The sequence below is a fragment of the Palaemon carinicauda genome, chromosome 18, assembly GCF_036898095.1.
Source record: "Palaemon carinicauda isolate YSFRI2023 chromosome 18, ASM3689809v2, whole genome shotgun sequence".
Classification (NCBI taxonomy): Eukaryota; Metazoa; Arthropoda; class Malacostraca; order Decapoda; family Palaemonidae; genus Palaemon; species Palaemon carinicauda.
In genome coordinates, this window is record NC_090742.1 from 82,754,816 (window position 1) to 82,766,026 (window position 11,211).

Genomic DNA, 11,211 nt, shown 5'->3' on the forward strand with positions numbered 1-11,211 from the left:
TGCTTTACCTCTAGCCTTAGAGGCTCTTTGACCTCTATTTTGAGGAACTGTACTTCTAGCATTAGAGGTTCTTTGACCTCTATTTTGAGGTGCTTTACCATTAGTATTGGAGGATCCTTGACCTCTATTTCTAGGTACCATACCTCTAGCATTAGAGGGTATTCGATCTCTATTATGAGGTGTCATACTTCCAGCATAGGCAATTCTTTGATCTCTATTTTCAGGAGCCATAATCTAGCATTAGAGGCACTTTAACATCTATTACTAGGTGAATTACTTCTAGCATTAAAAGCTCTTTGATCTCTATTTTAGGTGACCTACCTCTAGCATTAGAGGTTATTTGACCTCTATTTCGAGTCTCCTAAGCTCTAGCATTAGAGACTCTTTGATCTCTATTTTTAGGTGACTTACCTTTGGCATTAGAGGCTCTTTGACCTGTATTTCGAAGTGCTTTACCTCTATCAATAGAGGGTCTTTGACTTCTATTATTAATGGAATTACTTTTAGCATTAGAGGCTTATTGATCTCTATTTTTAGGTGACTTACCTCTAGCATTAGAGGCTATTTGACCTCTATTTCAAGGCGCCTTACCTCTAGCATTAGTGGCTCTTTGACTTCTATTATTAGTTGAGTTACTTCTAGCATTAGAAGCTCTTTGATTTATATTTTTAGGTGACTTACCTCTAGCATTAGAGGCTATCTGGCCCCTATTTCGAGGCGCCTTACCTCTAGCGTTAGTGGCTCTTTGACTTCTATCATTAGTTGAATTACTTCTAGCATTAGAGGCTTTTTTTCTCTATTTTTGGGTGACTTACCTCTAGTATTAGAAGCTATTTGACTCCTATTTCGAGGCTCTTTACCTCTAGCATTAGAGGCTCTTTGACTTTTATTATTAGTTGAAATACTTCTAGCATTTGAGACTCTTTGACCTCTATTTTAAGGTGACTTACCTCCAGGATTAGAGACTCATTGACCTCTATTTTGAGGTGCCTTACCTCTTCCATTAGAGGCCCTTTTGACTTCTGTTTTCAGGTGCCTTATCTTAAGCATTAAAGGCTTTTTGACCTATATTTTGAGGTGCCATACTTCCAGCATTAGCGGTTCATTGACCTCTATTTCGAGTCGCCTTAACTCAGTTATTAGGTGAATTACTTCTAGTAGTAATGGCTCCTTGGTCTCTATTTCCTGGTGACTTACCTCTAGCATTAGAGGCTATTTGACTTCTATTTCAAGGTGCCTTACCTCTAGCATTAGAAGCTATTTGACATCTATTTTGAAAAGACTTACATGAAGGATTAGAAGCTATTTTTTGACATCCTTTGTTGAAAGGCTCTTTATCGCTGTTTTTTTCTTTCTTTCCTAGTTTTTCAAGATCTTTCCTTAGTTCGTCAGTTTCCTTCGAGATTTTATCATCTTCTTTCCTTAGTCTTTCACTTTCCTTTGAGATTCCAAAAGAGATTTCAGTGCCGTGTGTCCTCAGTTCGCCAGATTCTTCAGAGAAATCGATGGCATTTGTGTCTTTACTCATCGCCATGTTCACAGCATTAGCCTTCATGCCAAAGTAATCAATCCTGTTGAAGAACCACGCATCATTTATGTATTCTAAAAAAATGATCTTAAATTTTCGTGTTTATATTTCAAAGAATCTAAAGTTTTCATTTATCAATGTGAATGTTTTCTGAATTTCCAAATATCTCTATATCACATTTATCACCACCATAACCTTTATATTAAAGTATAGTTCCAAAACTTAATGTAGTCCTGAAGAAGGGTCGCGAAGTGATCTGCAACACGTGTTGATACCAAACAATAAATTGAAAAAGTAAATGTATTTCTGCTGTTATCCTGAAAATTATCTACAAGACGGTCTGTCCGAGAAGAAAATATCTTCGATTGTTTGACACCACTGGGACATTGTCTATTCATTGTATATATATATATATATATATATATATATATATATATATATATATATATATATATATATATATATATATATATATATATGTGTGTGTGTGTGTGTGTGTGTGTGTGTGTGTGTGTGTAATAAATTTTGAACATCAAGACGTGTTTTTCATATTCAAATAAGCCATATATTTTCATATAGTAATGTCTGGATTATCTTACCGACCTCGGGATCAGAGTGCCAAGGCGAAATCACTCCTTACCGGACTATTTTCCCCTGTTAGAGCCCTTGGGATTAGAGCATCCTGCTTTTCCAGCTAAGGTTGTAGCTTGAATAATAATAATAATAATAATAATAATAATAATAATAATAGTAATAATAATAATAATAATAATAATAATAATAATAATAATAACAAAGGGTGGTAATAGGTGGAATAGTTGCTATAGTAAAGAGTTCAAATTATCAATTTTGATATTTTGGTTATCTTCGTTGTTCTCTCTGTAAGCCTTATTTTTACCAGCTCAAAAGATTGGATAACTTTCACTATTATTCCCTGAGAAAGATCCTTGGTACGCATCTAGTTTCACTGTACGATTAGTGTGTATGACCTGATTACAGCAAATGTTAATATGAAGATATAAGATTGAAACTGTGAGGTAGGCCCTCGTAGAAAAACGAATGATGGTTAAATTCTAAAGAAAAGCAAAGACCAGTATGTACTCATTACTCAATGAAGAAAGATTGGCACAAAACGAAGTAGGACCAAATTCTCTGGAGATGCGTGGTGAGAGGGAACTGTGTTTTCTGAAAGGTAGAAGAGGTTCAGGCAAGTGAGCTGTGTTAGATAGAGTAACTTATTTTAGTTTACAAAATACTGTACATAAAGTTGACGAAAAGTCAGGTGACATACGAAACTATGGAAACTAGAGTACTGTAATAGACAACTCCAAGTTTACCATGAATCCTGTTCTGATATGAATTTTCCTATTTAATTGGGACCCTTAAGCTTGTAAATTGTGATAGTTACAATGCTAATGAAGGTTTTAACTTCCACCTTGTTTTAATTACTAAGGTTTTTTTTTTTACTTTAGCTACTCTAAGAGTCCCTGGTTCCCTGCAACAGTTGACTGAAGTGATGAAGGCGATGCAAGAGTTGGTGAAGCTCTTCGAGATCAGCAAAACCACCCTCAGCCAAGAAATGATGAAGACTGGAATCATCGAGGAAATGCTGAAGGACACGATGGGGATTTTGGAACTGGAGAAACTAGAAGAGGAAGCGCAGCAGGAAGTGGATAAGGTGAGTTCAGAGAGAGTTTTTTATTTGCCTACAGTGATAGATGTGTTATGTATACTTTAACGAAAATGTTACAGATTCATCCTTGGGTTATACCCAACATGACTACTAAGTTTGTTCAAAATCGGTACTGTAGTTCTAGTGTAAAGTTGCTCACAAACAAGCAAACAAATAAATAAACTAAGAAATTAACGACAGGGTTGAATACATACCCTTTGCAAAATCTTCAATTTTCACGATTGATTGGTTGATTGATTGATTTGAGGTTTCCTGGCAATAATAATAATAATAATAATAATAATAATAATAATAATAATAATAATAATAATAATAATAATAATAATAATAATAATAATAATAATGATTTTAATTTTCAGTCATTTTAGGGACTAAATTTTAGCGAAAAAACCCATGGTCCATATGGAGGAACGAGTTTTTGCCACTGTCACGAGGCTTCAGAAAGAGAGAGAGAGAGAGAGAGAGAGAGAGAGAGAGAGAGAGAGAGAGAGAGAGAGAGAGAGAGAGAAAGAGAGAGAAAAGTGAGCCCCCTAAACCCCACCAGAAGGAGGAAAGCAAGGGTGCATTAGGGCAAGTAAACAACGGAGCCAAGACCTTGCCTAGCAATCATGCAATACGAAATCATGCTGCAAATGCAGACCTTCCGACGCCTTGCTGCCTCTCACAAGGTTGACGAGATTCTGCACATCATCATAATTTGAAGTCAGTCGCCGACTTTTATTGTTGAATTACATAGACAGAAACGAAGCGGCACTGGTATGAAGTCTCTCTCTCTCTCTCTCTCTCTCTCTCTCTCTCTCTCTCTCTCTCTCTCTCTCTCTCTCTCTCTCTTCGTAAAAGCATAGTTGCAGTGTTTTACACACACAGACACACACACACACATATATATATACTATATATATATATATATATATATATATATATATATATATATATATATATATATATATATATATATATACATACATACATACACGAGTATATTTTATTGTAATTATGTACTGAACATACATACACACACACACACACACACACACACATATATATATATATATATATATATATATATATATATATATATATATATATATATATATATATACTAGAGGCTAAGATTCACTTTTCAACGAGACGCCTGAGTTTGATTTCCGGTCGAACACGAATGGTTTAGGCACTTTCCCTTAAACCTCATTCTACCTCTAAAAACCTAAGCACTTTTGAAAGTACCGGACAGCTAGATGACTATGAAGGGATGCAGTCAGGGTAAGGAAAGGTAAGGGCTAGAAACTTTATCTTAGAATTGGTTCGTACAAAGAGTAGGTTGCACACTCTAGAAGAAAAATATGGTATAGTTATGCATTCGGGTCTTGATTCAGATAATAATGCAGAGACCTCAAAAGATGTGTGTCTGGTCTCACCCTTACCTGACAAATAAAAGCAGGATATAACCTACTATATTTCTTATCTGGGATCCATACTGGGTGTTGAGTAACTTCACATTGCGCTTTTATTCTAATTGATTTCTGTCATATTTCACGGTAAGGGGTTACTGGTAGTAGGAGCTGACCCTTGTATGTTTAAGGTTTTAGATATACTGATGATGTTTTGCTGCCCTTTACTGAACTAGGAGGTTTTAGCAACCCAAGATCTTGAAACGCAACTTCCTCATAATAAGAGATTGTCTGGCGTGGGAATACTCTACTGGAATGAGGGACTTGACTTTTTCGAAGCAGTTGGCAATAAATCTTCATTGCTTTTGCTGATTATCTAAAACTGAACAAGGTTTGCATTGCATGAAAGCTCCCAATGCCCACTACGAATGTTCGGGGAATTAAGTTTAGTAGATCATATTCCGTTTTCATTTGTTAGATAAGGATAAGATCAGACATATGATTTTTTAGATTTCTGTATTTTTAAATGAAGTAAATCGGGGCCATTAAATGCACCCATAATGTTATTTCCCTTCCAGAGGGGCAGCTTTAAAAGGTACCCTCTTCCCGCTGTCTGTAATTATTTTTGGATGAGCTTTGTAGCTGCTTGCATTTCTTTATTCTGAGTACAACCACTTACAGTCGACTAGCTGTCAAGAATAGTGGTGAGGTTATGAGGAGTATAATAAATTCTAATAGAACGACCTGTCTATCTTGAGTATTTCTTTTAAAACGACATTGTGAGAGATGCTTTTTCCTGCTCTTGTAATAACAACGACTGATTGATAGACTGATGCAACTGGCACACCAATTGCTAGCGAGGAAATGTTGTGAATTCAATATAAGACGAGAATTAACTGAATGCCTCAGATGTTAACGATAAGGAATTTTTCCTCCTTGATATTATTCTTAAGTATTTGCTTTGCTTGTTGCTTGGTGATCTGCCGGACTGGGATTCAAGTCCTGCTCAAACTCGATAGTTTTTTTGTAGTTTCTGTAACCTCACTATCCTTCTGAGCTAAGGATAAGGGGTTTGGGGGGAGCCTATAGGTCTACCTGCTGTGTCATCAGCTGTCATTACCTGGCCCTCCCTGGTGCTAGCTTGGATGGAGAAGGGCTTGTGCGTTAATCATATGGTTAGTCTCTAAGGCATTGTCCTGCTAGCTAGGGCATTGTCACTACCATTGCCTCTGCCATTCATGAGCGGCCTTTAAAATGCGTGCGTGTGGTTTCGTGCAGACACTTTTCCATCATAAAGTACGATATTTATTGCCCGGCTTCGATCGGGATGAATTCAAACTCATTCTTGACTCCTTATAATTAATTTTGTTCATCATGATGAACGGTGATGATGGATCCTTTGCCCATGTATTTCATAATCAGCTGTCCCAGCGAGAAGTCTGTGGCTCTAATCGATTACCATTGCGCCTTATTGATTGTGATTACAAATGGAAAATTACAGTCGTTTGAACGAAAACGGCAAGTCAGTGGGAACAAGTGGAGTTCTTAGAATTATGACGTGTTAACCCTCAAATGGCCCTGTTAAAATGGTCGATTCGATCATTTAAGTGTTTAACGCCTTCACTATCAGTCTGGACTTATTGCACAGCCGTGAATGAAGGTATCAGTGTAGACCGTACCTCATGTACTACCCACAAACTATAGTCCATCAATTAATAATAATATAAAAGTTAAAAGTTTAAGATAGTAAAGTTGACCTAGCAATCAATTGATAATACTGTAATGTTGAAAGTTGAAAATATCACAAAAATATCAATTTATTCATGGATGTTAATGTTAAAAGTTAAAATTCGAGAATAACACAGTATAAAGGCTTTTGAGGGCCGCTCATAAATGGCAGAGGTAAGGGACAGTGACAATGCCCTAGAGACTGGCCATATATTCATATGATCAGAGCCCAAGGCCCCTCTCCACTCAAGCTAGGACTAGGGAGTCCAAGGCAATGACAGCTGATGACTCAGCAGGTAGACGATAAGCTTCCCAACCCCACTCCTTTGCTCACAAGGATGGGTAGGTTGCAGACACTACAAAAACTATTGAGCTTTGGCGGGACTCGAATCCCAGTCCGACAGATCGGCAGGCAGGAACGTTTCCAATAGGACACTACAACCCTGAATGAAAATGGCAGTCAGAATGCCCTGTGCAAATATCACGTCGCTATTGTTCACCATTTGGGAAGATTTCTTGTGACAGACAAATACATCTATTTTCTGTTTTATGGTATCGATTTAGGGAGTTCATGTGCTGGTTAAGAATGTATAGGCGAGTGGCAATGTGCGTAATTGTATGTGATTGTTTTTATGAGAATAGTTAATTCACATACACATGTGTGTTCGCACGTACGAAGTGGGCCCGAGTTACGAAAACGCGTACATCAGCCAAATTATCCTGCAATTAGACTAAATAGGCTATGAAAGGAAACCTGGATTGGAAGTATTGGTCTACTTCCCAGAAACGATACGGCAAAAAAAAAAAAAAAAAAAAAAAAATACAATTTTACCTTAGAAGATATAAAAACATAAACAGAGACCAAATGGAAAAAGAACAGTTTAGCGCGAACAATCGCAACAGACGTCGTTTTTTATCCAAAGCCACAATAACCACCGAAAAAAAAAAATCCTAAGTAATATGGTTGTTCAGTACAATTGCATCTAATATCATTAAATAACCCTTTTTTCTCATTATTTGATAAAATTAAAAACTTCAAGGAATGTACTGAAGATCAGGATAGAAACGCGTCTATTTCAATATAGGAACTGACACGTCTTGTAATTTAAAGGAAAAAAATAATTTTTTTCCAGGCTCTAAATAAATGGAAAACGTAATAGCCTTGCTTGTATTCACTTTCCCCTCACACACGCACAAAAATTCCGTACCAGGACAGGTACCCTGCCAACCATAAAACCCAATTTAAGACGTTTTGGCATTAATTCCGTATTGGATTATAGGTGTTCCAATTTTATCATCAGGACGCCACCGAGGTCTCCCTCTTCTTTCTCCTCCTCCTCTCTTCTCTCTTTACAGCTCTTTTTATAGAGAACTCGAGATCTCGTTCCCGCCCTTAAGTAGACAATTATCCGTGCTCTTGAATGCATGGTTGGTAATCGGCAGAAATAGCCCGGAATGGATATACAATGCTTGGCCTTTTGCAGTAAATACTTGCGTCCGCTGGGGATCATCAGGCTGCCGACTGTATGAGTGAGGGTACACAAAGTTTAACATTTGCTTGCAGTTTTGATGGATTCTCTCTCTCTCTCTCTCTCTCTCTCTCTCTCTCTCTCTCTCTCTCTCTCTCTCTCTCAATTATTATAAAGGTTATAAGAATTATGCCCGGTAGTATTCATGTGCTCTGTCTGTCTCTCTCTCTCTCTCTCTCTCTCTCTCTCTCTCTCTCTCTCTCTCTCTCTCTCTCTCTCTCTCTCTCTCTCTCTCTCTCTCTCCGGTTATCATTGAAGTTATAAGACTGATGTCCGGTTGTATTGGCTGGATATTACATGGTAACCAATTTAGCATTTACTAACCTTAATTTAGCAGTACTCGAAAATATTTTAGCAAATTATTTATTCTTGCGAAATATATTACATCCTCTTAACGTGAATATCTCTTCAATTATTAAAGATATACTTTAGACATGTGAGGTAGGAAATTCGTCCTCTTAAAGACTGTACCTTGAAGATACAGATATTTGGAAGTAAATTGCTAGCGAAGCCAACGCATTTTAATTATGGTATATTCTGCAATGAGCGCTGTCTTGCTAGATAAATGATATTGGATTTTAACGCTTACAGTACTTTAGACGCGATGAATAGTCAGTTCAGAACGGTGGTAAAATGTCCCTGGCATTCTCACGCGCACCCATACGCAGTTTGCCAATTTATCTCGGTCGCGTAATTTCTCTGCAAACAATTACAATCAGGATTTGAAACAGATTAAGAAAACAATTCATATGCCGCAAAATGATTAATGGTTTGTTATTGGTTTATACCTTAAATCGTAATTAATGTAACATGTCCTCTCCATTACAGTTAATGATTAATCGCTGAATTATAAGGCTAGAATAATGCAGTAACTGGCTGGTGTTCAAATGATCGGCAAACCATTGATTTAATCATAGAGCCACTGATGTCCTATGAACTGAGGTTTTTCATTATTATTATTAGAAACTAGTTTAGAAAAAATGTTAGTAATAAAATAATTATTGATTGGTCAGCAAGATTCGTTAGATTTTATCAATTGTGTAAAAGTGAGAAAACAAAGTAGAGGAAAGAAAATAATAACAAAATAGAAAATACACATAGATAAACAAATCAACAGCAAATACATTTATAGAGATGAATCGCGCTTAGCATCTGAAGACCGATTAGAAATATCTAGGAAATTGTCACCGAGACCCTGTGGGCGAGTGATGACATTAATTCAAAATCGAGGTTGACAAGTCATACCTCGTAACATCAGTTCGACATTAACTCGTATCATCCCCTTTAAACAAGATAGTAGCATTGCAAGTCGAACCATTTTGAACTTCAATTTTAACTATAATGGACTATAATAGATGCTAATCTCGTGGAAGAGACTTAAATGGCATTCCATATATCCTTCCCTACAGAAGGTGTTATCGTGGCGTGTTTTTAGCACCATACTCTGCATCAACGAAGTGCCAAGTGATTTTGTGTCCTGAGTGTTTGACATGTCCTGCCGGTTACCCATCCAGATACTGATCAGACCAACCGTTGCATAAAATTCACGGACTAAAATATCAATAGAATTTAATATCAAGCAGTTAATGCCACTAATCTTCACCAAGCTTAGGTTTCTGCAATACTAGTATGGGGGACAGCCAAGGATCATCTAATATATATATATATACATATATATATATATATATATATATATATATATATATATATATATATATATATATATATATATATATATATATATATATGCAGTATATATACATTTATCATAAGTAGATTTTTTTACCTGAATACATTGAGGCTCGATGCATCCCGTGGGGGAAAGAAGATTAGAATTTAAGATATGTATGTATATATATATATATATATATATATATATATATATATATATATATATATATATATATATATGTGTGTGTGTGTGTGTGTGTGTGTGTGTGCGTGTGTGTGTGTGTGTAAGTGTGTGTGCGTGTGTGTGTGTGTGTGTATGTAGCATATATATATATATATATATATATATATATATATATATATATATATATATATATATATAGGCCTATATATATATATATATATATATATATATATATATATATATATATATATATATATATATATATATGTATGTATATATATAAGAACAATCTGTGTATGAAGCGTCTAGATTTTTAAAGTCCTGTGGCCAAGGTTATCGTGTGCAATTCATCAGTTTCAAACGCAAATGTGGCAATGAAAATTTTTCGTAAAAATGACTTCCTATTTGTGAACACAGGTTAATGTGCTGGAAAAGAATATGTACGTATGTGTATGCGTATGACCAGTTACTCTGAAAATGTCATTTTATGTTTTGTATTGGTAATCGGTTAAAAAGATGAAAAGCAACCTAATCTGTTTTTGTCATTTTTTATCAAATGTGCATCTGCTTACGGCGCTAATGCACTGAAAGTGTTTTGCATAAACATCGTTCACGTGTCACTGAATAATACAGTTCCTGAAATGTGTGAGAACTTGGTTTCAGATTGCAACGATGTACCTGAAAGGAAATCCTAAAAATGAATAACGTGATTCAAATATTACTGAAAGAATTGTGATATGTTATGCACGTGTTCGGTTTAAAGATTAATCGGTATTCATCAGAGCAATGCTCTCTCTCTCTCTCTCTCTCTCTCTCTCTCTCTCTCTCTCTCTCTCTCTCTCTCTCTCTCTCTCTCTCTCTCTACAGTGGCAAGAGAGTGATGTATGTGGTTACTAGTCAAATATCATTCTTAATTGAATTCAAAGACTTTCCAGATATACTCTTCTATTTATGAAAGACATTAAGGAACGTGATTTCTGAATACCACTGGTAATTAAAACGCCACTGTGTCTGGAAGTAAGTAAATGATTCTAGACATAAGTTCGTGTGTAGTAAATTTAAAACATTGCAGTTAAAGATGAAAAACACTCTTATTTTTTCTAATATTATATCATAAAGCTGAGGAAAATCAAATGAAATATTTGTTAATAACTTGGAATTAGATTTTTTTGTAAATGTATGTAAAATGAATCTGTAAAAAGTTAGAAATTATTAAATGTGTCCTATAACGAGACTACATGTAAAATATAAGCATGAGTATTTTTGTTTTATTAGATATTCATTATTTACATACTTTCCGTAGTTTGTATTACAGAGAGGCGTATATTCCTATTGCTGGCAGCATAACAGTTACAAGTTATTTCATATTCTTCTTCCCTTTAATAACCACCTGACAACGATTGACTGACTGGTCATATAATTCCCCCAGAGTTGTAACCTACGTGTGACAGCGAAACACATTTGCAAGAATTTCAACTTTGATGTGC

The 11,211-nt window shown here is 35.6% G+C and overlaps 1 protein-coding gene across 1 annotated transcript in view; it reads left to right on the top strand.

Annotated features, from left to right (window-relative positions):
• Nucleotides 1–2,623: 2,623 nt before the first annotated feature.
• Nucleotides 2,624–11,211, top strand: part of LOC137657397 (charged multivesicular body protein 3-like) — a 13,669-nt gene continuing 5,081 nt past the window's right edge. The window contains exons 1-2 of the mRNA XM_068391735.1: nucleotides 2,624–2,735; nucleotides 3,001–3,206. Coding sequence (XP_068247836.1) covers nucleotides 2,624–2,735; nucleotides 3,001–3,206 — 318 coding nt within the window. The remainder of the gene's footprint in view (nucleotides 2,736–3,000; nucleotides 3,207–11,211) is intronic.